The sequence below is a fragment of the Chanodichthys erythropterus genome, chromosome 8 (genome assembly GCF_024489055.1).
Source record: "Chanodichthys erythropterus isolate Z2021 chromosome 8, ASM2448905v1, whole genome shotgun sequence".
Classification (NCBI taxonomy): domain Eukaryota; kingdom Metazoa; phylum Chordata; class Actinopteri; order Cypriniformes; family Xenocyprididae; genus Chanodichthys; species Chanodichthys erythropterus.
This window is the reverse complement of record NC_090228.1, coordinates 22,588,678-22,615,769: the sequence shown is the minus strand read 5'-3', so window position 1 is coordinate 22,615,769 and position 27,092 is coordinate 22,588,678. Positions and strand designations below refer to the sequence as shown.

The 27,092-nt window shown below is 37.2% G+C and overlaps 1 protein-coding gene across 3 annotated transcripts in view; it reads right to left on the bottom strand.

Moving 5' to 3' along the window:
- Nucleotides 1–3,324: 3,324 nt before the first annotated feature.
- The window catches only part of LOC137024608 (uncharacterized), a 34,896-nt gene continuing 11,128 nt past the window's right edge, over nucleotides 3,325–27,092 (bottom strand). The window contains exons 7-19 of one of the 3 annotated variants that reach the window (XM_067392352.1): nucleotides 25,588–25,630; nucleotides 10,260–10,413; nucleotides 9,417–9,440; nucleotides 6,768–6,844; nucleotides 6,594–6,676; nucleotides 6,285–6,338; nucleotides 5,992–6,197; nucleotides 5,719–5,818; nucleotides 5,143–5,290; nucleotides 4,865–4,962; nucleotides 4,423–4,567; nucleotides 4,157–4,277; nucleotides 3,325–4,019 (exon numbers count right to left, since the gene is read on the bottom strand). In XM_067392352.1, the coding sequence (XP_067248453.1) occupies nucleotides 3,721–4,019; nucleotides 4,157–4,277; nucleotides 4,423–4,567; nucleotides 4,865–4,962; nucleotides 5,143–5,290; nucleotides 5,719–5,818; nucleotides 5,992–6,197; nucleotides 6,285–6,338; nucleotides 6,594–6,676; nucleotides 6,768–6,844; nucleotides 9,417–9,440; nucleotides 10,260–10,413; nucleotides 25,588–25,630 (1,552 nt within the window). In that variant the 3' untranslated portion in view covers nucleotides 3,325–3,720. Of the gene's footprint in view, nucleotides 4,278–4,422; nucleotides 4,568–4,864; nucleotides 4,963–5,142; nucleotides 5,291–5,718; nucleotides 5,819–5,991; nucleotides 6,198–6,284; nucleotides 6,339–6,593; nucleotides 6,677–6,767; nucleotides 6,845–9,416; nucleotides 9,441–10,259; nucleotides 10,414–25,587; nucleotides 25,631–27,092 lie in introns of all 3 variants that reach the window. The other 2 variants (XR_010895724.1, XM_067392353.1) reach the window with 2 other exon arrangements.

Sequence of the window (27,092 nt, the reverse complement as noted above, 5' to 3'; positions counted from 1 at the left end):
GAGCAATGGAAAAATGTGGTCTGGTCTGATGAATCACGTTGTCTTTTACATCACGTGGATGGCCGGGTGTGTGTGCGTCACCTACCTGGGGAACACATGGCACCAGGGTGCACTGTGGAAAGAAGGTAAGCCAGCTGAGGCAGTGTGAATGTTCTAGCAATGTTCTGCTGGGAAACCTTGGGTCCTGCCATTGATTGTGGATGTTACTTTGACACGTACCACCTACCTTAACATTGTCACAGACCATATACACCCTTTCATGAAAATGGTATTCCCTGGTGGCTGTGGCCTATTTCAGCAGGATAATGCACCCTGCCACAAAGCAGGAATGGTTCAGGAATGGTTTGAGTAGCACAACGACAAGTTTGAGGTGTTGACTTGGCCTCTAAATTCCCCAGATCTCAATCCAATCGAGCATCTGTGGGATGTGCTAAACAAATAAGTCCAATCAATGGAGGCCCCACCTCACAACTTACAGGACTTAAAGGATCTGCTGCTAACATTTTGGTGGCTCAATATTAGGAAGGTGGTCATAATGTTATGCCTGATCAGTGTATAAAATTTCTAATAATCAAAAACTGCTTTCTCACTGTTTTAGAGCCCAAGCAAAATGTGCAAAATGTAGGCATTGCCCGGTGGTGCATGTTTACTATGCGAGAAACTGTCCACAGCACCGTTATTGCTGGCAAAATTGTGCATAACCAAAGGTTGTTATACTTACAAGAATGTGAATTAGCTAAATCTAATGTCATAAATCGATATTCTTTGAAGCCTAGCCTAAACAGCTACAAGAAATATAAATCTATGTAAATAAGTTGTCTTGAATGAAGGTGTTAACATTTAAACTTTGTAGATAGAGTATGTGCTGTCTGACAATTAAAAAAAAAGAAGAAAAGAAAGGTTTGTCTCAAATGTAATTTATTCAGTTGATTTTGATTTATTAAGGTAACTGATTCAATGAGAAAACATAAAAAATAAATTGTGTTATGCAATAAGGTACTTGTTTTTCACAATAACTTGTCCATGGCTCCCACCACAAGGAATTTATTTATTTATTTTTTTTGTACAGCAAAAACAAATTTATGTTTAAAGGGATAGTTCACCCAAAAATGAAAATTCTGTAATAAAAAGAGAGTGAATGGTATACATGAACGTAAAGAGTACGTAAAGAGTGAACATCGTAAGAACTAATGCTTTGGTATACGTGATCTATCCCTTTAAAAACATTCCACATAGTAAAGTACGTAAAGAGTGAACATCGTAAGAACTACTGATTTGGTATATGTGAACTATCCCTTTAAAAACATTCCACAGAGTAAAGTACGTAAAGAGTTAACATCGTAAGAACTAATGCTTTGGTATATGTGAACTATCCCTTTAAAAACATTCCACAGAGTAAAGTACGTAAAGAGTTAACATCGTAAGAACTAATGCTTTGGTATATGTGAAACATTCCACAGAGTAAAGTGCGTAAAGAGTGAACATCGTAAGAACTAATGCTTTAGTATATGTGAACTATCCCTTTAAAAACATTCCACAGAGTAAAGTACGTAAAGAGTTAACATCGTAAGAACTACTGATTTGGTATACGTGAACTATCCCTTTAAAAACATTCCACAGATTAAAGTACGTAAAGAGTTAACATCGTAAGAGCTAATGCTTTGGTATACGTGAACTATCCCTTTAAAAACATTCCACAGAGTAAAGTACGTAAAGAGTTAATATTGTAAGAACTAATGCTTTGGTATATGTGAACTATCCCTTTAAAAACATTCCACAGAGTAAAGTACGTAAAGAGTGAACATCGTAAGAGCTAATGCTTTGGTATACGTGAACTATCCCTTTAAAAACATTCCACAGAGTAAAGTACGTAAAGAGTTAACATCGTAAGAACTAATGCTTTGGTATACGTGAACTATCCCTTTAAAAACATTCCACAGAGTAAAGTACGTAAAGAGTGAACATCGTAAGAACTAATGCTTTGGTATACGTGAACTATCCCTTTAAAAACATTCCACAGAGTAAAGTACGTAAAGAGTGAACATCGTAAGAACTAATGCTTTAGTATAGGTGAACTATCCCTTTAAAAACATTCCACAGAGTAAAGTACGTAAAGAGTTAACATCGTAAGAACTACTGATTTGGTATACGTGAACTATCCCTTTAAAAACATTCCACAGATTAAAGTACGTAAAGAGTGAACATCGTAAGAGCTAATGCTTTGGTATACGTGAACTATCCCTTTAAAAACATTCCACAGAGTAAAGTACGTAAAGAGTGAACATCGTAAGAGCTAATGCTTTGGTATACGTGAACTATCCCTTTAAAAACATTCCACAGAGTAAAGTACGTAAAGAGTTAATATTGTAAGAACTAATGCTTTGGTATATGTGAACTATCCCTTTAAAAACATTCCACAGAGTTAAGTACGTAAAGAGTGAACATCGTAAGAACTAATGCTTTGGTATATGTGAACTATCCCTTTAAAAACATTCCACAGAGTAAAGTACGTAAAGAGTTAATATTGTAAGAACTAATGCTTTGGTATATGTGAACTATCCCTTTAAAAACATTCCACAGAGTAAAGTACGTAAAGAGTGAACATCGTAAGAACTAATGCTTTGGTATACGTGAACTATCCCTTTAAAAACATTCCACAGAGTAAAGTACGTAAAGAGTGAACATCGTAAGAACTAATGCTTTAGTATAGGTGAACTATCCCTTTAAAAACATTCCACAGATTAAAGTACGTAAAGAGTGAACATCGTAAGAGCTAATGCTTTGGTATACGTGAACTATCCCTTTAAAAACATTCCACAGAGTAAAGTACGTAAAGAGTTAATATTGTAAGAACTAATGCTTTGGTATATGTGAACTATCCCTTTAAAAACATTCCACAGAGTTAAGTACGTAAAGAGTGAACATCGTAAGAACTAATGCTTTGGTATATGTGAACTATCCCTTTAAAAACATTCCACAGAGTAAAGTACGTAAAGAGTTAATATTGTAAGAACTAATGCTTTGGTATATGTGAACTATCCCTTTAAAAACATTCCACAGAGTAAAGTATGTAAAGAGTTAACATCGTAAGAACTAATGCTTTGGTATATGTGAACTATCCCTTTAAAAACATTCCACAGAGTTAAGTACGTAAAGAGTTAACATCGTAAGAACTAATGCTTTGGTATACGTGAACTATCCCTTTAAAAACATTCCACAGAGTAAAGTACGTAAAGAGTGAACATCGTAAGAACTAATGCTTTGGTATATGTGAACTATCCCTTTAAAAACATTCCACAGAGTAAAGTACGTAAAGAGTGAACATCGTAAGAACTTATGCTTTGGTATATGTGAACTATCCCTTTAAAAACATTCCACAGAGTAAAGTACGTAAAGAGTTAACATCGTAAGAACTAATGCTTTGGTATACGTGAACTATCCCTTTAAAAACATTCCACAGAGTAAAGTACGTAAAGAGTGAACAACATCGTAAGAACTAATGCTTTGGTATACGTGAACTATCCCTTTAAAAACATTCCACAGAGTAAAGTACGTAAAGAGTGAACATCGTAAGAACTAATGCTTTGGTATATGTGAACTATCCCTTTAAAAACATTCCACAAAGTAAAGTAAAGAATGAACATTGTAAGAAATAATGCTTTGAAATAATTCATGAATCAATGAACTGGATTTCTACGGTAGACAATTCCAGCAAATTTGCTACTTTTTGTCAAAGCTTGCCCCATATGCAACAGCAGTTTGCAAGAGTGTTTTGAAAGACTCATAATCTACCATATGGACTACGGGAAATGTTATGGTATTGGTGCAAGCACTGACAACTGGGTAACACACAGTGTGGTTTGGCATGCGCTGTAGACAGCAATGGTCAAATTTAATAACTATTTTAAATTTCTCCCTTTCTGATACAAGCAGATGCCTGTGAGCTTGCCCAGTCATCCACTGCATTATCTTTGGTTCAGACAAGGTTTCTCCTGATGCCTCATCTTCTGGTTGTGTGTCTTCAGAAGAAATAAAGAGATGAAATTAGAATTAATGTTTTAGTTTATTTATTCCCTTTTGCAATGGGAACTACAGTAGCATATTTATACCTGTATATAAAATAACATTGCACATTATACTTTTTATTATTCCATACCTTCAAGTTCAAGTAGGAAATCTTGAAAGAATTCCATGATTTTTGATTCTTTCACTTGTTTAATCGAACCAGTTGGGCTCATCTCGGGGGCCAGGTGGGATAAAATGTAATGGGAGTCAACCTAAACACCAAAAAGAAAAGCATAAAAATGGATTTTAATATTTGTAATTTCTGCCATACTACAAAAACCAAAATAAATTACAACAGGGTTTCAGAGCTTCACGCATGAACCCCTAATAAATCCTTAAAACAGTATTTCTACATACTTTGTCATTATATCCTATGACAAAGAGATTGTGACACTCTTGTGGCTTTCTCTGCATGACTTTGATAAGATCGTATATCTTAAGGCCCTCACGCAGTTGTTGCAGCATTGGGATGCGTTTTGTTGTAATATGTAGAGCAAGAGCTCTGGAAAAACACAAATAAAGACAAAAATAAAAATGCCATAAAAGCAGGGCATTCAAAACTCCAATGCAGATTATACAAGTTATTTGTATGATTGAAATGTATTCCTTGTTTAAAGAACTACTATTATGTATGAGTCTGTATATATAGAAAGACTCATAGCTCCCATCAAACAACAAAAGTCTATAATTAAAAGCGTGATCTTGCTCAGTTCAGCATGCATTGTAATACTGTTAAGAGTTGATACTTATGTAAATGAACAATAACAACTAACATTTTTTTTTCGCAGTGCTGACATACCTTAATATGCTTTCTTTGTGGTCAGTGTTGATGGGTCCAGTGTAGCCACAGTCCAGGATTTCTTTTGTGTAGTTTGACAGGTCAGATGCATCTTCAATCTAAAAGTAAAAATGTATCTTTAATAAATATTGACAAGCATGGCTCTCTGCTGAATGTCAGAGCAAAACCAGTTTGTCAGTGGCTTTATAACATCATAATTATTCCAGCAAACTAATTTATTAATGGGCAGTCATTAATCTAGAACTTGTATCTAATGAAATTATGTCAATAAGACCTACCATTTTGATTAGTGGTGATATCTCTGTGTCATGTACACCATCCCTTTTAATGTTACCAGTAACAAGGTATTCGTAACACCACTCTTGCATAAACCGTGGTGCTGGTCCTCCTTGGGCGATGCTCACAGCAAATATTTCACCTGCAACTCTAGAGATATATACTGTTTTAATATATGTATAACAGTTCCTGGGACTAATATAAAGTGGTATATTTGTATAAATGTCTGTGTATGAGTACTGTATGTTACTTCAAATATGAAAAAAAAAAAAAAAAAATCTGTCATTTATTTACTCTTGGGCAATTCCAAAGTTTTCTTTCTTCTGCAGAAACAACAACAACAACAAATATTCTGAAGAATGTCTCATCTGTTTTTGTGCATGTAATAAAAATCAATGAGGTTTAAATCCCAACTGAATTTTATTATATGGACAAAAACAGCTGAAACATTCTTCAAAATATCTTCTTTGTGTTTTGCTTCTGGAGAAGAAAGAAAAGTTTGGAATACCATGAAGGTGAGTTAATGATTGAGAATAAATTGTGTGAACATGAAGCAAATCCAAAGGCAAGACACATACTTGAACAGCTCATTATCCAGATCATTGAGGGAGTACTTAGGCATTTTTCCTTTCTTCGCATCACCTTCAAAGAGACGTTTTTCAATCCCAGCAACCATTGCTACATCCAGAAAAAAAGATGAAATATCATTAGGCTAGAGAGGGGAACTGAAAAACAACACATCTGTGATCATCTCAGATGCAGACAGTGTATTTTCGGAATAATGAAATTGCAGGAATATTTTAAACATTTGTACATGTCTACTAAAAGCATGATTAAAGCAAACTACACACTGGAAAGAAATTCTTTCCTCGGTTCCCCTGTGTCAACTCCTGGCTCTCCCAGGAAGGTGATTTTCAAGGGATTGTTAGCGGTTCCTGTTTTTTGACGTTTCCACAGCTTCAGACCTCTCTCAACCATGTTATCTCGTGACACACAGATTTCAAAAGTCTTTGTGGTGTTTATCTGTGATGCTGCATGACAAATTACATCATCCTCACTGTAAAAATAAATAAAAAAATAAAAAAAAATGACCTTTGCAATGTACTATTTTGAACAGAACAATGAACATAGTTGGTTAGGTTACCATGAGATATGATCCAAATCAGAGCATGGTAGTTTTTCTGTCACTCCATCTGGACTAATGTTTAAAAAAAAGCAAAAAGATATTAATTCATGTATATAGTCAGGTTTTACATGCATCTGTTTACTGAAACACTTCAGTAAACACTTAGTTTACAAGATTTTTTTAAAAAATTACACCCAAACATGATCACTCAGTCTTATGCCATTCCATAACCAAAGAATCACACAAGAACTTATGATTTTTTTTTTAATGAAGATTATGTATTCGACATTTTTTTTAAGGTTTAATGTGAGTCACTATTACCATTACCTTTCTCCACAAAAGCTGGCATGCAATTCTAATTCTGAAACTGGAAATGATCCTGTGCATATTGGGCACTGGGCCTCAAGTGCCTAAACATTAAAGACAAAAATGTATGCAGGGCCAATTTTGTAAAAGTTATTGATAATTGACAATGTTCAATTTAGCTTTTACTTGTGTCACCTGAGGGTGATGTTTAACATTGGATGATGTTGCATCATTGGAAGGTCTAAGGTTTTGCCTTGAAGATGTTGCCTCCTCTATAAACACAAAATGTTCTGTTTGAGAGTAAAACTATTTTGTAATTAAAAAATAAAAATAAAATAAAAAGTAGCAAAAAAGAGTCTTCTTAAGGCTCAAAAATAAAGAAGTTGATAATTCTTTGCAGTGCATGTAAATCTTTGAAAATTTTTCTTTGTGCACTTCAGTCAAATACTTTTCATCACAAACCCACAAATTTTGCTCTCTTTTCTGCTTTTTTTTTCTTTTGCTTTCGAGTTGAAAAGTTCTGCTTGCCAGTGATGCAAGCTGGATCTCTGTAGGCGGTCTCTACCCACCAGGATGAAAGGCCTTTTTTATTGGTCACTCTCGATTGAAGTGCCATGCCCACTACATTTTCCCGCTACTGCCCTCAGTCAGTCTTTTTTTCTTTTTTTTATCTTGGGGTGAACCCAAAATTCTGACCCAGACATTTCTTTGCATATTTTTTTGATTATTCAACATATGTTCATAAACTACAAGTACAAACCCCATTTCCAGAAAAATTGGGACATTTTGTAAAACGCAATAAAAACCACAATCTGTGATTTGTTAATTCTCTTGAACCTGTTTTTTTTTTTTTTTTAACTGACAAAAGTACAGAGAAAAGATTTCCAATGTTTTTACTGACCAATATAATTGTATTTTGTGAATATAAACAAATTTTAATTTTGATTTAATTTTAATTTTTACTCAACACACCAAAAAAGTTGGGACAGAAGCAAAATAAATGTCAAAAGATTATATTATATCCAAGTTAAACTGTTTTTAAAGTCCACAATTAGCAGGTGAATTGGTAATAGGTGAGGGTATCATGTTTCGGTGTAAAAGAGCTTCTCAGTCTTTGCAAGAAAAGATGGGTCATGGCTCACCACTTTGTGCCAAATGTCAAGAGAGAATTGTCAAACAATTAAAAAAAATCACATTTCTCAATGCAATATTGCAAAGAATTTATGTCTTTCACCATCTACATAATATTTTAAAAAGATTCAGGGAATCAAGAGAAATCTCAGTCTGTATAGGGCAAGGTAGGACACCTCACTTGAATGTGTATGACCTTTGACCCCTCAGATGGCATTGCATTAGAAACCGTCATGCTACTGTGTACACATTGTTTATTGTGTGTACACAAAGCCACATGGACTCAGGAGTACTTTGGAAAACAGTTGTCACTTAACAGTCTGACACTGCATCAAGAAATGCAACTCGAATCACTGTTACACAAGGAGAAAGCTACACTCTAAAAAAATGCTGGGTTAAAAACAACCCGTTTTAACCCAACTGTTGGGTTAAATGTTTGCCCAACGTGCTGGGTAGTTTTATTTAACCCAACTGTTGTTTGAAAATGACTATATGGCTGACTTAAAATGAATCTAAAATGAAATTAAAATGTTCATTTATTAAACATATTAATAAATGTTAATTTTCAAGATATTTTGGGTTCATTTTAAGTAAGCAATACTGTAATTTTTAAACAATAGTTGAGTTAAGTAAAACTACCCAGCACGTTGGACAAACATTTAACCCAACTGCTGGGTTAAAACAACCCAGTCGCTGGGTTTGTCCATTTTCAACCCAACTTGGGTTGTTTTTAACCCAGCATTTTTTAGAGTGTATACATCGATTCTATGCAGAGATGCTGCAGAGTTCTCTGGGCCTGAGCTCATCTCAGATGGTCTAAAAGACAGTGGAAATGTGTGCTGCGGTCAGATAAGTCAATGTTTCAGCTTGTTTTTGGAAAAAACAGACATCGAGTTCTCAGTCCCAAAGACAAAAGAGACCATCCAGACTTTTATTAGCAACAGGTGCAAAAGAAAACATCTGCCATGGTATGGGGATGCATCGGTGCAAACGGCATGGGTGACTTGCATTTGTGTGAAGGTGCCATTGACATGGAGGCATATCTTTGGATTGTACAGAGAAATAAACTGACATCAAGATGACATCTTTCCTGGGCAGCAAGACAATACCAAGCCTCATTCTGCACGTGATTCATCAGAGTGGTTTCTAGACATTCTACACCGTAGAGTGGATGTGCCTGACTACAGTCCAGATCTGACTCTTATTGAAAATGAAAAAGAGAATCAGACAACGATGACCAGATTGTTGTGCAGATGTCTTGTATCAGGTGAGATTGGGTAAAAATTCCACTTGCAAAACTGCAACAGTTAGTATCCTCAATTCCCAAATGATTAAAAATTGTAATTAAAAGGAACAGTGATGTGACAGTGATAAACATGGCTCTGTCCCAACTTTTCTGAAGTGTGTTGCAGCCATCAAAATCAAAATTTGTTTATTCTTAGGAAATACAATAAAGTTGTTCAGTGAAAACATTGGAAAGCTTTTCTTTGTACTTTTGTCAGTTAAATAGAGGTTTAAGAGAATTAACAAATCACAGATTCTTGATTTTATTGCATTTTACAAAATGTCCCAACTTTTCTGGAAATGGGGTTTGTATATCTTCAAAGAATCTGCAGACATAAAAACATTTTAACTGGTAAACTTTGTCAGTCCTATGTAAAGTTTAGTCTAGACAGAATTAACGTTCATGTAATTAATCAGTAAACAACTTACCATTAGGTGGGTCACATCCTTTTGCTGCAAGACAAAAATAACTGTTAACATAAAATAACTGTTATTACTAAATTCATTACTGCATGACTTAAAATGTAAGGTTTATTAGTGATTGGAATTTGCCCCCAGTCCGAGGACATAAACAGCTCCGAATATATAAAGTCATGTGTTGTCATCTCGAGACTGTCTCTTTTAAACAATAGTGTACACACATAAAAAAAATTTAAAAAAACTTTATTACCCCAAAATTTTGAACAGTGATTCCATTATTCCAGTATTCCATTACAGTGATATATTATTTTACTCATATTGCCCACCCAAACAATGTGTTAAATAAATAACATCTAATATCCTTGCCCAATGATTTGCTAATGCAGGCAACCACTTTAAAAGTTAAACCCAATGTAGAAATAAAAATTTCACTCTAGGGTGATATTGGCGGAAACGGTAACAAAACGGAAAAAGCAGCTAAAGCTACGTAGGATGCAGTGTGTTCATCCTGGATGCTGCTTACAGCTCAATGTATTCCGGAAACCGATGCGAATATAAATGCTGACTCTGAAAACACACATTATCAGCCCACAGAAGTCTTGTAGTAACAGTAGTTTATTTGCAAGCCTTCTGATTGTATCACTGCAAAAAAAAATATATATATATTTTTATCACTGCAGACTCATGCAAAAGGGGAAAGTAACCTACCACACCACCTTGGGGGTCCTGAAGGACAAACTATTTAAATTATTATTACTAAATTACTTCATTATATTACAAAATAGGATAATTCTTGCTTAGATAAGTTCTAATATCACAACCTGGTAGCTGCACCCAAATTCTGTGACTCACTTTGTCGTCGAAGTTCATCTTTTACAGCCTCTACTCCTCCTTTCTTCTCAATAAAGTCAAAGATGACCTTAGATGTCTCTTTGTCTTTGAGCTCAGCCTCAGAAATGCCACACATGTCAAACAGGTTTTTTAGGTCTGGGTCCAGATTATTTAGCTGATAAAACACAAGGAGTGAACATCAACAAATGACTGGAAAGAATTTAAATACAAATCAAATCTAATAAAATCAAAATTAATAAAATCAAAATTAACTTCTGGTTCTTGTGTAATATTACTCATTTGTAAGTCACACTTTTGTAGTTCATCACATTAACTCTGGACATACATTATCGTTCAGAAGTTTGGGGGCAGGTTTTTTTTTTTAATATATATTTTTTTACTTTTATTCAGCATTGTTCAAAAGATACATTAAAAACATATTTAAAGGTGCCCTAGAACTTTTTTTTAAAAGATGTAATATAAGTCTAAGGTGTCCCCTGAATGTGTCTGTGAAGTTTCAGCTCAAAATACCCCATAGATTTTTTTTAATTCATTTTTTTAACTGCCTATTTTGGGGCATCATTATAAACGAGCCGATTCAGGGTGTGTGGCCCTTTAAATCTTGTGCTCCACGCCCCAAGAGCTCGCGCTTGCCTTAAACAACATAAAAAAAGTTCACACAGCTAACATAACCCTCAAACTGGATCTTTACAAAGTGTTCGTCATGCAGCATGTCTAATTGCGTAAGTACAGTGTTTATTTGGATGTTTACATTTGGTTATGAATGAGTTTGATAGCGCTCCGTGGCTAACGGCTAATGCTACACTGTTGGAGAGATTTATAAAGAATGAAGTTGTGTTTACGCATTATACAGACTGCAAGTGTTTAAAAATGAAAAAGCGATGGCTCTTGTCTCCGTTTTACAGTAAGAAACGATGGTAACTTTGACCACATTTAACAGTACATTAGCAACATGCTAACGAAACATTTAGAAAGACAATTTACAAATATCACTAAAAATATCATGATATCATGGATCATGTCAGTTATTATTGCTCCATTTGCCATTTTTCGCTGTTGTCCTTGCTTGCTTACCTAATCTGATGATTCAGCTGTGCGCATCCAGACGTGTAATCCCTTTCATAATGCTGGGAACATGGGCTGGCATATGCAAATATTGGGGGCGTACACACCGACTGTTACGTAACAGTCAGTGTTATGTTGAGATTCGCCTGTTCTTCGGAGGTCTTTTAAACAAATGAGATTTATATAAGGAGGAAACAATGGAGTCTTGTTATTTAACTATGCCAAGATAAATTCAATTTTTGAATCTAGGGCACCTTTAATGTTACAACAGATTTCTATTTAATAATAATAATAATAATAATAATAAATGTTCCTTGAGCAGCAAATCAGCATATTAGAATGACTTTTAAAGGATCATGTGACACTGAAAACTGGAGTAATAATGCTTAAAATTCAGCTTTGAACACAGAAATAAATTGCAGTTTAAAGTCCCCCTGAAATGAAAATGTAAGTTTTTTAGCTTTTAGTATGAATATGTTAGCCTTAATGTTATGAATAAGCTGGTGTGTTCCAAAACAATGACAAAATTTGCATTTAGGAGATATAAGCATTCAAAACTTACAGTCTCTCACTTCTGCTAAAATGGATCATGGATTTTCATGACATCACACTTCAGCCTCTTATCAAATCTTCTGTCCAATCAAATGCTCTCTAGAGTCTGAAGTCCCGCCCCCTCCTACACTATCAACAGACACTGAAGCTGCGGTTGAAATCAGTCATTTTTTCCACACATTTACTAGATTCTACATGGAGAATGGCACATAGGGCACTATATAGAGAATAGGGAACGATTCAGAGAGTGTAAATGCTTTCCATTGACGTGAATGAAGTCCGTTTTCGCGTTAGTATAACGTGAACTGCCGCAGTGCAGACTGCTCTGGCCCAGGGACACGAGAGCACAGAGTGGATCATATCCGCGGACCATGAATCGGCTCAGACCCCGAAAGGTATCGGGCCCATTTAAATTTTGCACAGAATACTGTATTTTAAAGTCATATAGAGGAGATTAGGAGGATAAACAGTTAGATATTAAAAGGAAACAGATGTTTTACTGAGTTTAACGGCTCTGGCCGAGCTGTGATATAAACAAAACGCTATTGGCCATTTTAAAAAAGGGGCGGGGCTGTTCGATATATCGCCCTGTCTTCCTGTTTCAGATGAAATTACGTCAACACATTGAATAATGCTGCACGTTCCAAGACACTTCAGCGGGCCTTTAAAATATATTCACATAAAAAACAAGTATTTTAAATTGCAATAATATTTCACAATATGTACTGTATCTTTAAAAAAATAAATGCAGCCTTGGTGAGCAGAAGAGACACAAAAACATTTTTAACAAATCCTACCTACCCCAAACTTTTGAATGGTAGTGTATTCCAGTAACTTTTTCCTTTTGTCTAGTCTTCATTTTGAATAATATATTTTCTCCATCACTAAATTTCACTTTTTGTGCAATGTTTTGCTCAAAAATTTGCAATGTTTTGCTCATTTGCTATTTAACGCAATGCGATTCAGACATAAAGGGCCCTATCATACAATGCGGCACCAGGCGCGGCGCAAGTGTTTTTTGCTAGTTTCAGCCCGACACAGTTATCATTTCGACGTCCAGCACCACGTTGTTTAAAAAGCAAATGCACTCATGCCCATCTGTTTGCCCTTGAAAACAAGGTGTGTTCAGGCGCATTGTTGGCGCATTGCTATTTTGAGGCAACTTAAAACGTTTGTGCCCCTGACCAACAAAAACCTGGTCTAAAGTCAATGTAGCAGTATTTTGATAGGCTATATATATATATAAAGGGCGTGTTAGTAATATGCGCCTATAGGTTGGTGCAAAAAGGGCATACAGTCTGCTTGTTACACACACAGGGACGTGCAGCAGCACACAAACATTTTTAAATATTAAAAATAAAAGGATTTCTCTCTGGAGAAGTGTTCAATCTTTCCGCTTGCAAATTCCGCCATGTAAATAGCGAATCAGCCATGGTGCAAGTGCAACTGGCTTTTAAAGGGAATGGGAGATGAGACTATCCCTGCGTCCCAATGTCCATACTATCCATCCTAAATAGTATGTGAGATTAAAATAAGTGTGTCCCAAAGCATAGTAGCCTATGTTGAAAAGAGTGTGCCAAAAGTCCCCGGATGGTCTACTATTTCCGGTAGATTTTCGAAGTGTGGATCCGTGCACACTATAAAGGCTAATATTGCCCACAACCCATTGCGCTTTGGACGAGGATTCAGTTCAGAACTACAAACACGAGTAAAAAGTGTTAAAAAACTACATGGCGGATATGCGTGACCGACGCTAAGATCTTTTGAGTGACTAATAATCAGTTCAACCTAATAGAAAATATATATTTAATGTTATCTGTGTTATTTTTCATCTGCAAATACCAATGTGGACTTTTATAAAGATCCGATTGTCCATTAACATTTAAATGCATCATTATGCATTAATATAAGGAGAGTTCTCCACATGAAAGACCCGCGACTGCAGATCAACGTGCTGCATTTCTCTCCAATACGGTAGGAAATTAGCTAAATGAAATGTGGAGGATGTAAGATGATTGACAGGCCAGTTTACGGTGACAGGATGCTACAGAGAGCAAAGACGCAATTGTATGACGTGTCCCAAAGCTTGTCTACTCTTTTGCTACACACTCAAAAGTAAGTACTTTTTGTTCACAGAGAGAGTAGGCTACATACTTTTAGGGCGTAGTATAAGTAGGCGAATTGGGACGCGCAGTATGACACTGGTTTATTGTATGTTACGGCCAAAACACACCCATGACTCATACTATGTTCAACCCTTTTGACCATGCGCCTTGTGCGCTGACCATTTTTTCAGTCGTTAAAGGTCCCCTTGAACATGTTTTTAAAAGATGTAATATAAGTCTAAGGTGTCTCCTGAATGTGTCTGTTAAGTTTCAGCTCAAAATACCCCATAGTTTTTTTTAATTAATTTTTTTAACTGCCTATTTTGGGGCATCATTAACAATGCACTGATTTTCACTGACGCCGCCCCTTTAAGAGCGAGCGTGTTCCCTGCCACATGAGTTGTCGACTATATTACAGCGCATTTACAAAGTTCACACAACTAATATAACCCTCAAATGGATCTTTACAAGATGTTCGTCATGCATGCTGCATGCATGCTTCGAATTATGTGAGTAAAGTATATATTTGGATGTCAACGTTTTATTTTGAGTGAGTTTGAGGCTGTGTTCCGTGGCTAACGGCTAATGCTACACTGGAGAGATTTATAAAGAATGAAGTTGTGTTTATGAATTATACAGACTGCAAGTGTTTAAAAATGAAAATAGCGACGCTCTTGTCTCCGTGAATACAGTAATAAACGGTGTAACTTTAACCAACAGTAGCCTACATTAGCAAAATGCTAACGAAACATTTAGAAAGTCAATTTACAAATACCTAAAAATATCATGATATCATGGATCATGTCAGTTATTATTGCTCCATCTGTCATTTTTCGCTGTTGTTCTTGCTTACCTAGTCTGATGATTCATCTGTGCAGATCCAGACGTTACTGGCTGTCCTTGTGTAATGCATTGTGTAACACTGGCATTATGCAAATATTGGGGTGGAGCCCCCGACTGTTACGTAACAGTCGGTGTTATGTTGAAATCCGAGTGTTTTCCGGAAGTCTTTTAAACAAATGAGATTTATAAAAGAAGGAGGAAACAATGGAGTTTGAGACTCACTGTGTGTCTTTTCCATGTACTGAACTCTTGTTATTTAATTATGCCGAGGTAAATTCAATTTTTGAATCAAGGGCACCTTTAAACTCCAAAAGAGGATTCGGACACGCCCTAAGTGCACCTGTGCCATGCGCTTCAGACCATACGGCCCTAAGAGTCCATGTACTTTGGGTGGCCACAATATTTCAGCAAATTCTTCAACCACAGAAAAAGACAAATGTGCTTCTTAATATTGATGCTACTTTCCTCTGATAATGAAAAACTTCCCTGCACTCCTGCAGATAGTCTACCAGCACAATCACACCATAACACCAAATAAATCACACCATTTGAGTAATCTCTCATTCAGGGGAATGAGAGTCACTCGCTGTTCAGTCACTCCTCCCACCTGCATTTCCTGACGATACTGAGACACTAAACCAACGACCTTTGGGTTACACGTCCTACTCTCTAATCATTAGGCCACAACTGCCCATCATTCTGTGCCCAAAACTAGTGCACACAGATCTAATACACAATCAAATTTTCATATAGAGATAATTGCTGAAGTTGTCACAGCATTATCGCAATACTGAAATAAGTTGCAAAAAATGTTGTAATTCTATAACAGGTTTAATATTTTTTTCTTTTAACAAAAAGAACTCTGAACATTTAAATACAATAAAGCAGTGGTTCCCAAACTGGGGTACGTGAGGTGACAAAAGGGGGTACGCGAACAAAATGCTGAGTAGTTAATTTAATTCTACCTTAAAATAATATTAAAATCGAGCATGTATTTCTAACTTCCAAAATGTCGTAAATCCAGTACATTGAATCAAATTACCTCATCATTTGCAGTCAAAAATTACTGTATCCACCCAGGGACGGATTACGAACCGGGCCAGCGGGGCCGCTGCCCAGGGGCCCTAGGGGTGCAGGGGGCCCGTGGGGCCCCTAGCCCAAAACAATTTGCAACGCTTATCAACAATGTATTTTCGTTTGTCTATTTTAGAGGGCCTACATTCTTTGATCCTCTGCCTACAAGGGCCCCTGACCCTATAGGGAGGGCGTTTGGCTGCCAAGGGCCCTTGAATTGTGGTGGTTGTGGTGGTGGTGCTGGTGGTGGTGGGGGGGGAGGACGGTGCTTTCAGGGGGCCCCCGGCCCTGCTATAGGAACTTTAAAGGGAAATGGGTGCATGGGAGCCTACTTTTAGAAGGCCCTCTTAGGCCCTCCTATTATGGTCCTGGCTTCTGGCTACCAGGGGGCCATAGGGAGGATGGGGGCTTTGGGGGCTTTTAGAGGGCCCTCTGATTATGAGGGCCCTACTAGGAGGCCCTAGGCTAGGGAGGAGGGTGTAGTGTACCTTTAGAGGGCCATCTGATTACAAGGGCCCCTACCATGGGGCCCCTGGCTTCTGGGGGGAGGGGAGGGGGGCGTGTTAACAGCCTTACAGAAGGCCCTCTGACTAGGGAGCGGTAGCATGGTGGGATGGAGGCGGTTAACCTGCCCGCTGAGTGGCCCCCAGACCAGTGTAGCAGTGTAAGAGTTTGACCAGTGTAATCACTCCCAGGGCTGTAGTGGAGGCTAAACGCAAGTAAACACGGTTTACCCACCTCTGAAATTTCAGAATTAGAGTTTACCCACTTCTCAATTGATCTAAATGCACATCATAGTATAGTTTATGCACAAAATGTGATCACAGAATTCTTATTTTACCACTACACCCCTGATCACTCCGTTCTGTACGGGGATATGGTACACAGGTGGATTCTGGCATGGTTCAGCTGGACATGGTACACATGTAGTGTGATCACTAACCGTGCCCCAACATGGCTCTCACTGTACGTTCACACCAGGAGAGACCAAAGCGAACACGTCGCCAAGGTCGTTGAAGAAGCTTCGTTGTTGAATTTGCTTTATTCACTTTGTTCGCTCATTGGAATGTTTGATTTAGCCTGTTACCGTGGGGCGTTGGTAAATCTATATATTAGAATTGGTTTTCACCGAACCGCGTCATAACTCATAACTACATAAGGTTAACTGACTTTTAACTTCTCTTTTTCGCTCTGGCCCGCCCAATTCGCTGTTGTAGCGTCTGGACCAATCAGCCACACAATTATTCATGGTATTTAATGAATTACCCATAAACTCACTCTCACTATCAAAGTTCTCTGAACTCATCCCCCTAAAACTGCAACCAACATCCCAAGTGTAGCTAGCACACAGGCACAACTAGGTGTCCTGTTACAGTTATATGGTACTTTTATGATCCATAAGAAGGCTGTAGAGACTAGTGACTCATCCTTCCTGAGAAGGACAAATAAACTCTCTTAATCCTACGTATTCTCTATATAACCACTTGGGAAATGTATAAACATGTATCCAAGTTTCCCATCTCATGACTTTCCTTTTATAGGCTTTATTCTATGTATTAATTCTCTCTTTTGAACTATTTTGGTATTAATGTTCCATAGTTGCAAATGTATAGTTAACTGAGATCACATTGGCAGCATGCTTGGTATCTACGGACTCCAACTTTCATTTCCTATTTGGTAATTTATGTTACATGTTACTAACTCTGTGACACATTAGTATTATAAGAATCTAGAGGGTTCTTCTCTCAAACATCCAATCCAGTGTCTTATGCTAATATCTTGCTACAGAACAAAGACTCGTAAAACTTCCCTCCCGAGGGGGCAACTCCTTATTGGCTCAGACACCTTAAGAGGGTGTGATGTCTCCACCCCTTATATTCATGGATCACAAGATAAAACCTCTCTCTTCCTGCTCTTCCTCCTTTTCTTCTCTTTTACTGATGAATGCTGACGTCAAGATGATGCTTTAAGAAGCTAGAAGCTTCTAAGGAACCCCAAGCTTGTGCCAGGCCTCGGCCTAGACCTTCCATTCACCAAAGATCCTCTGAATCCAGCCGGTTCTCTTTCGTCAAGAAAATATCAGCAAAGATTCAACAGGAGCCTCCACAAATTGCATCAGGACAGTTTTAATTCAACTTGGAGAGACATGCAAGTATCAAACTTAGTCTCATTATCGGATACATTGAGTATCCTTACCCCTTTTAAAGAAGGGCCTGTTAAAACTAAACTGATGGTTTGCTCAAGGCTGTTGATCTGCTGAATGTCCAACAATGCTGTAACTTCTTGCTTCCTGTACTCTGCTTTCTCTCTCTCTCTTGGTAAACTGTATGCATGTATGTGTGTGAATGTTAGAGTAGTTTAAGTGTTTAGTCTAGTTAATAAAGTCTTGTTCATGTCACACGTAAGGTTGTCCGTGTTTTGCGCTCATGTACGGGAGTCCCTATTCATGTCGGTCCTGACTACAGGCTTTTAGTAGAATAAGATTGTTATTTCCCATAACCTGGAAATGAACATTTCTTAGTTAATAAACAATTAACACTGTGTGTTCATTGAACAACAGGTTAATTGATTGTAATATTAATTTTATTACATTAAGTTAATTTTATTGACTGATTAAAATATTAATAATTAATTATAACTAGTTATGATTAATTATTCATATTTATTTTGAGCTAATTTGCTACAAATGGTGGAGAATGCGGGGCATGAATAAACAAATGTTATGAGCTTAAACCACTGTCAACTTAAAAGTGTGCATTTGATAATTCCAGTCAGAATATGTCAGACGATGCGCATTTTGGTCACTAATTGCTGGCTTGTTAGATGCTGATAAAGTGATGGCTTGAATTGTCATCTCTACTGTAACTGAAAGAGTCTACTCTTGACACATTTTAGCATATGTTCAAATGGTATCAGTGTAAAGTTAATCTGATTTTAGCTAAGAAAATCCTGATCTCAGTATTAGAGCGTAAGCCTGTGTTGACGAAGGAATCTCAGCTCAGCGGCATGTAAACTGTACCAGAATTGATTATTCTGCTTTGGTTGGAGAAATACCAATTGCAGTATTGCTTAACCTGTTTCTGATGAATGAATCTCAGTACAGTGTTATATAAATGTAGATTTGGGTCATGCTCCCCTGTTATAGTTAAGATTGATGTCATTCATCTAAACTTTGCCTGCACCTACAAGCATAGCTACCTTTTGACCAAAACTGTGTTTCACTCGCTGAAAGGAATATCAGTATTCATGCACAAGACGGACTTAACTATATATGCTTAAACAAGCTTTGACTTACAGCAAACTGTGTAATTACCCTTTAAACAAGTACAAGACGTTGTTTAAAGTAGAGAGAAGAGTTTACATGAGTAAAATTTGCAAATGCCAAAACATATTTGCATTTTACTGAATGTAATATCAAGTTTTTGAAAATCTGAAAGTATAAGCGTCACATTTTAACTCTATACGTAACTTGTTTGAAATGAGCAGACAGTCTCTATAAACTGTTTGAATTGCCCAAATGTGCATTGGTTCCCATGACAACGACTTGTCACAGGAAGTGCTAACTCATCACCCTGTGATGCCATATTGTAAACAAACCAGGCTAGGTGGCTAAGCTAACCTCACCTAGCAGCCCTGCACCTCAGGCTAAGCTAACTAATAGCTTCTACAGTTAGTGGTTAGCATCATTTACGTGAAGCCTTTAACTATAGCTTGTGTGTATGCAGTGTGAACTGATCTAAACCAATTTCCCTTAACCACATTCCTGGTTTTCTGATTTCTTTCTTTCCTTACCTTTAATTCTTCTCAGCTAATTTCACCTGCACTTAGGTGCATTTCTCCCTGAACACTGTTCAGCTAAATCTGCAGTTACTAGGGTGATTAAATCTAAATTTAATTACATGTAAAGTGTTTAACTAAAGAAGAATTCTAGGATTTATTGAGATATTTCAATAACACGTTGACTAAACTTCTGGGAGGGACACACACATGGTGTGGTCCTGAACACGCTGCAGCTGTGACCAACTATAGAGTGATTTCCAAAGCTAATCTAATTGTTAATCACTAGTGCTATTGACTATTCCCAATACCAGGTCATTCTGCTGTTTTAATCACTTCTTTAAATATTTTATTGATTTTAATTATAATAGCAGTCAGCTATTTGTTTTTACTAGTATTTCTTTCATCTATGTGATTTATTTACATTTTCCTGTTTAGTCTTGTGTGGTTTAATTTCCCAATATAACCACAAGCAACTAGACATACTCTTCTTCTTGATTTTGTTTATTTACAACAGTTGCTTCAATTTTATGAGCCAGTTACAAAGGAATCCGAATGATTGCTATGGCATAATTTTGAGCACCACTAATAAGCACAATCTAATAGGAAAGCTCTCCTCTTCCTCTCTCTTTCTCTTTTCCATTTGTTCGGAGGTCAAGCCTGTTGTGAGCCATCAGTAAGAAATACTAAGAAATAATCTGACCACAAGAACCATCTTAAGTCATTTATTAAAGCTAGCTGTATTTTATACACCTGGCTGCTCACTGTGCCTTTAGCCCTAAATTCTGTTTGATCTTGCAGTAGTCTCTTGCCCTTACTCTCACCACAAGCGTGCCTAAATGTTGCAGATGCTCAGCCTAACTGCCCAGATGGCAGACCAAAAGGACTGGCTATGTGTCGTGAGGAACACCCTCCTAACCAGTGCTGCTGAGCAATTACGGCACCAGAGCCAAAAGCAACTGGACAAAGATGGAAGAGAAGTAAAGGCAGACGACTCAAACCAGAGGTGTGATCACAATGATCTGACTGAAGTCAACTTCTTCCTGGCCCACATCCTCGCTGTTTTGAAACAGGAGGTGAACAACCTCAAACTCCAGATCACAGAGACTCACAAGGAGCTGATGCATGCTAAAAGCCACATAGACCAGCTAGAGATGGAGGCTTGGGACAGACGCAAGGACCCTGACAAAATAGAGACACAGAAGAAAAGAGAACTGAGACTCTCTTACCTGCAGCAAACAGAACCATTGCAGGAGAAACGTCTCACTTCACCGCATGGAGTCAGCAGAAGAACCTCCCCCAGCCAAGCACAGAGGTACAGAGGGGGAGGCCAAAGCCTTCTGCTTGACACCTTATCAGCCATTTTCCTGAAATCCTCTGCAGCTGCAGAAGGAGAAGGATTAATTCAGACAGACCCAGGTACCAGACCTACCACAGGGAGAAGCCAGGGATGGGAGCATCCTCTCCCTGCAGACACAGCAGGATCTCCAACAGCAGGCAGCCCAAGGACGACTGGACACGCCTGCATCGGACCTGCAGGAGCTTCTAACGCTAGTAAGATAGCTCCTTGAACAGTTCTTACCTGAGGAGTACTCAGCAGTACAAGCTTCTGACCACTCACACAACACCAGCTCAGAGACCTGAGCTTGTCTACTGTCTACATCAACCGCAATGGAACGACCACCACTCCAGGAGACACATACAACCAGAGCCCATCACAGCCTTCCAGCCTTGTGTGCCAGTGGTGTGTCTGATCTCTCTACACCTTCAACGTCGTTCGCTGTTGTCCATAGAAAGAACAACAACGATCGAAAGGGGGGGATGTAGCGTCTGGACCAATCAGCCACACAATTATTCATGGTATTTAATGAATTACCCATAAACTCACTCTCACTATCAAAGTTCTCTGAACTCATCCCCCTAAAACTGCAACCAACATCCCAAGTGTAGCTAGCACACAGGCACAACTAGGTGTCCTGTTACAGTTATATGGTACTTTTATGATCCATAAGAAGGCTGTAGAGACTAGTGACTCATCCTTCCTGAGAAGGACAAATAAACTCTCTTAATCCTACGTATTCTCTATATAACCACTTGGGAAATGTATAAACATGTATCCAAGTTTCCCATCTCATGACTTTCCTTTTATAGGCTTTATTCTATGTATTAATTCTCTCTTTTGAACTATTTTGGTATTAATGTTCCATAGTTGCAAATGTATAGTTAACTGAGATCACATTGGCAGCATGCTTGGTATCTACGGACTCCAACTTTCATTTCCTATTTGGTAATTTATGTTACATGTTACTAACTCTGTGACACATTAGTATTATAAGAATCTAGAGGGTTCTTCTCTCAAACATCCAATCCAGTGTCTTATGCTAATATCTTGCTACAGAACAAAGACTCGTAAAACTTCCCTCCGAGGGGGCAACTCCTTATTGGCTCAGACACCTTAAGAGGGTGTGATGTCTCCACCCCTTATATTCATGGATCACAAGATAAAACCTCTCTCTTCCTGCTCTTCCTCCTTTTCTTCTCTTTTACTGATGAATGCTGACGTCAAGATGATGCTTTAAGAAGCTAGAAGCTTCTAAGGAACCCCAAGCTTGTGCCAGGCCTCGGCCTAGACCTTCCATTCACCAAAGATCCTCTGAATCCAGCCGGTTCTCTTTCGTCAAGAAAATATCAGCAAAGATTCAACAGGAGCCTCCACAAATTGCATCAGGACAGTTTTAATTCAACTTGGAGAGACATGCAAGTATCAAACTTAGTCTCATTATCGGATACATTGAGTATCCTTACCCCTTTTAAAGAAGGGCCTGTTAAAACTAAACTGATGGTTTGCTCAAGGCTGTTGATCTGCTGAATGTCCAACAATGCTGTAACTTCTTGCTTCCTGTACTCTGCTTTCTCTCTCTCTCTTGGTAAACTGTATGCATGTATGTGTGTGAATGTTAGAGTAGTTTAAGTGTTTAGTCTAGTTAATAAAGTCTTGTTCATGTCACACGTAAGGTTGTCCGTGTTTTGCGCTCATGTACGGGAGTCCCTATTCATGTCGGTCCTGACTACAGGCTTTTAGTAGAATAAGATTGTTATTTCCCATAACCTGGAAATGAACATTTCTTAGTTAATAAACAATTAACACTGTGTGTTCATTGAACAACAGGTTAATTGATTGTAATATTAATTTTATTACATTAAGTTAATTTTATTGACTGATTAAAATATTAATAATTAATTATAACTAGTTATGATTAATTATTCATATTTATTTTGAGCTAATTTGCTACACTGTACTGATTATAATTTGAGATCCAACTTACTGTATCAACTTAAGCCACCTTCTTTTCACTTTTTCCGAGGTAAAAAGCGGCAAAAGATAGTTTTGTCAACATCATTCTGCTTTTACAACACGGTACGCGTACGCCGCACTAGTTTGGACCCACAAGTGGCATGATGACGTAACAACTAGCTATCCCAGATAATGCTGGCTTTTTTTTTTTTTTTTTTTTTTAAGGGGGGGGGGCCGCGCGAACATTTTGCCCAGGGGCCCACACAACCCATAATCCGTCCCTGTATCCACCATAGACTGTAAAACAAGCAGCATGCAAATAATAGATTGCGTGCAGAATCTGCTGCCTTAAATCGCGCTAAATTACTGTCGTTCTCGACAATGCAATTATGCACCTTTGTAAAAGTAGAGATTTAGCGCTTACTCGCATGAAGAACAAATATAGACACAGATAATGGATTAATTTCGATTTAAGACTCAAACTTTCTCCGATACAAAAACATACCTTGTGTGAGTTGTATTTAATGATGATAATGAGCAAGAATGCAATTGTTCCCAAATATCCACATGACTGCAAGCGTGGCATTATTATACAACAGGTCAAAAAATAAAACGTACGTTTTAAACACAGTACTGTCAAGTTTTTACTCTATTTTGCAATTAAATAATAGTTCTAACGAAAAGCACAGCAGAACTACAACACACGTCTGTGTTGTAATTCTGCGGCTTTGAACGAATCGTGAGAGTCAATGATTCAATGATTCATTCACAGCCACTTGCTTCGTTACTGAATGAATGACTCGATGACTCACTCATAAAAACAGTGACTTGCTGCCACCTACTGGCGGTTTTAGTTTAATATTTAAAAGTTTTACTTAGTTTTCGATCATTGCATATTTCTCTATTGGACATTTTTTATTTAAAACATTATTTATTTTATAAAGTTATTCATAAAGCTAAAAAAAAAAATGCACTGGAAAATCAATTTAGGGGGCAAATATTGTCCCTTAATGGTAAAGGTGTGACTGCAGTCGAAGTGGAAGAGAGGGGGTACGCAGAAGGATATTAATCCCTTCAGGGGGTACTCCACTCTAAAAAAGTTTGGGAACCACTGCAATAAAGCAATACAAAAAAAATGTTCCAAACAGATTAATGTTATTAAAAACAATAGGTAAAACTTTACAATAAGGTATCAGTTAAGGTTAGTTAATGCATTAATTAACATTAACAATGAGCAAAAGCTACATTTGTTACAGAAATTATTATTCTTTGTTAACAGTCATTTTCAGGTAGGTTAGGTTCCATACGACTTTAATAAGGTGTTATTAAATAAAGTACAGTTGTGTAATTTAATATAGTTAATTATTACAGGTTTATGTAAAATTCTGAGTTTGCATTTCACTGTTTTTATTCATTTTGAGGAATACTGTTTTGAGGAATAATGTTTTTGTGCAAGTGAGTAAATGCATGTTCACATTTAGTCTAGAACTGCAATAACCATCTCTGGGCTTGCATTCATGAAAAATCTTAGTGCAAAGTTAATCCTAGTGACAAAATTCTAAGAAAATTCTTAGAAAGGTGGGCATTTCCTCTTAAAATTAAAGAAAAAAATCCTTGTAAAGAAAAAAGAGATTCAGAAAGCATCTTAACCCTTAAAAGAGGTCCAAAGGTCCAAAGGAGTACGGACGAGGACATTTAAGAGGCTTAACAGTTTCTTAAGCAGGAGAAAAAACGGATGAAACGCAAAGCGGGAGAAGAAATGTGTTTCACACAATGCATGACAGTGAGTTAATAAGACACTACACATTAGATCATGCAGGGATCATGTTTGTTATCAATCTTATTAGAGATACATTAACATCTCTGACACAGCGCAGAAATGACATAGCGGCAGAAATTTCAGAACTTCTTATTGTGTCGCTGTTCATTTCCTATATACATATGCATTAAACAGAGATTAAAGGACATCATCAAACAATATGTGTGTGTTAGAGAGAGTAAGTATGATAAAAACAGGAAAAATGATGCCTGTAATTTCAAAGTGAAGGCTTAATAGAACCTGCTTAAAAGCGCTTTTTCCTTTTTGGACAACCAAACAATCATCATCAAAAGGGTCATACTGTCATACTGTGTCATAGCAGCAAGGTCAGAACCGCCTCCTCACTAAGATAAAATTTGTTGTCATTTCCTCACTCCTACGTAAAAGTTTTTAAGTTAAATTAGGAGCTTTCTGAGATGATTCTTAGAAGCTTTAAGAATACGGGCCCTGCACTTTATTTCTCTCAACATGGGGACAGGAGAGCTGTCAGTCATTAAATGTGAAAAAGTAACTTGCGTTAGTTATTTGAAAAAGTAACTCAGATATTTTGTTGTAAATTGAAAAAGTGTTACTTTACTAGTTACTTGTAAAAGTAATCAAATTATGTGACTCAAGTTGCTTGTAATGCGTTACCCCCAACACTGCCGGCAGATGTCTATCCTTCATTTTTGGGAGAATGATTGCTTTGGATTATGAAGACCTCTGGTCCATGATTAAAATTGTGTAAACAACTACATCATAAAATGACATGCATGTAATCATCAATAAATGCAAACATGCAGATGCGGAAATACTTACATCAAAGCCTGTGTTGGGATCCCATCCTACATGCCCAATGCGCCTGGGGAAAAAAAAAAAGACTGTTTAAGACACACAAGCAGAAACATTCACCAAACACTGCTCAGAAACTGAAAATGCATTAAACAGAGATTAAAGGACATCATCAAACATAAACATGGTCAAGATAGCCATTGGCACAGATCCTCAGCAAAACCCGTCTTCATACCGGCATGATGAACCCAATCTTTAACCAGATGGAACTGGATTAAATATTCTGAATGCTACAAGATTGGCTCTGATGCCAATCTGACTTCTGAATAGTGACACCGACTGAATCATAATCTTACAGCGTTCGTTGGCCAGAGAACCTGGCCAGAGTTCCTGGTTTCTCCCAAGGTTTTTTTTCTCAATTCTGTCACCTGATGGAAGTTTTGGTTCCTTGTCACTGTTGTCTTTGGCTTGCTTATTTGGAGACAGCGACTATTTAACAATTTTATATAGATATATCGATGAAATGCACTAAATTAACAACCGATGATTTTTACGATGGAACTAAATCAACATTGAACTGACTCAAGGTAAACAATGACACTATTTTCTTCAAGAACTGCTGTACAGCTGAAACAAACTTAGTTGCATAATTGTCCTGTTATCACTATAAAGCTGCTTTGAAACAATCTGCATTGTAAAAAGTGGTATATAAATAAAGATGACTTGAATTGACTCATGGTTAAAGAATTAGTCCACTTTTAAATAAAATTTTCCTGATAATTTACTCACCCCCACGTCATCCAAGATGTTCATGTCTTTCTTTCTTCAGTCGAAAAGAAATTAAGGTTTTTGATGAAAACATTCCAGGATTATTCTCCTTATAGTGGACTTCACTGGTTGTCAATATTGCAGTTTCAGTGCAGCTTCAAAGGGCTTTAAATTATACTAGATGAGGAATAAGGGTCTTATCTAGCGAAACGATCGGTCATTTTCAAAAAAAAAATAAAAATACAACTGTATATGTTTTATATAAACAGATGATCGCCTTGCGCATGCTTCCACTTTCCACATTCTTCAAAAAGCCTACCCTGTATGTCCTACACCTTCCCTATGCAACTTATGAAAAAAAAAAAAAAAACGAAACTGCCGCTGCATTTGTTCCTTAAGTTAAACAGAAACTGAAACTGTAATTTTGACCTTCAACCGTTTGGAGGCCACTGAAGTCCACTATAAGGAGAATAATCCTGGAATGTTTTCATCTAAAACCTTAATTTCTTTTCAACTGAAGAAAGAATGACATGAACATCTTGGATGACATGGAGGTGAGTAAATTATCAGGAAAATTTTATTTAAAAGTGGACTAATCCTTTTAAGAAGGTCTCATCCTTCTTAAACATGATTCCTGGAAATATACACATATATGTGTGTGTGTAAATATATCCCAGACATAATAATCATCAGATTATTATGTCTGGGATATATTTACAGGGGATTAAAAACAAGTGTCCATCTGATTACACTTCCCATCACAA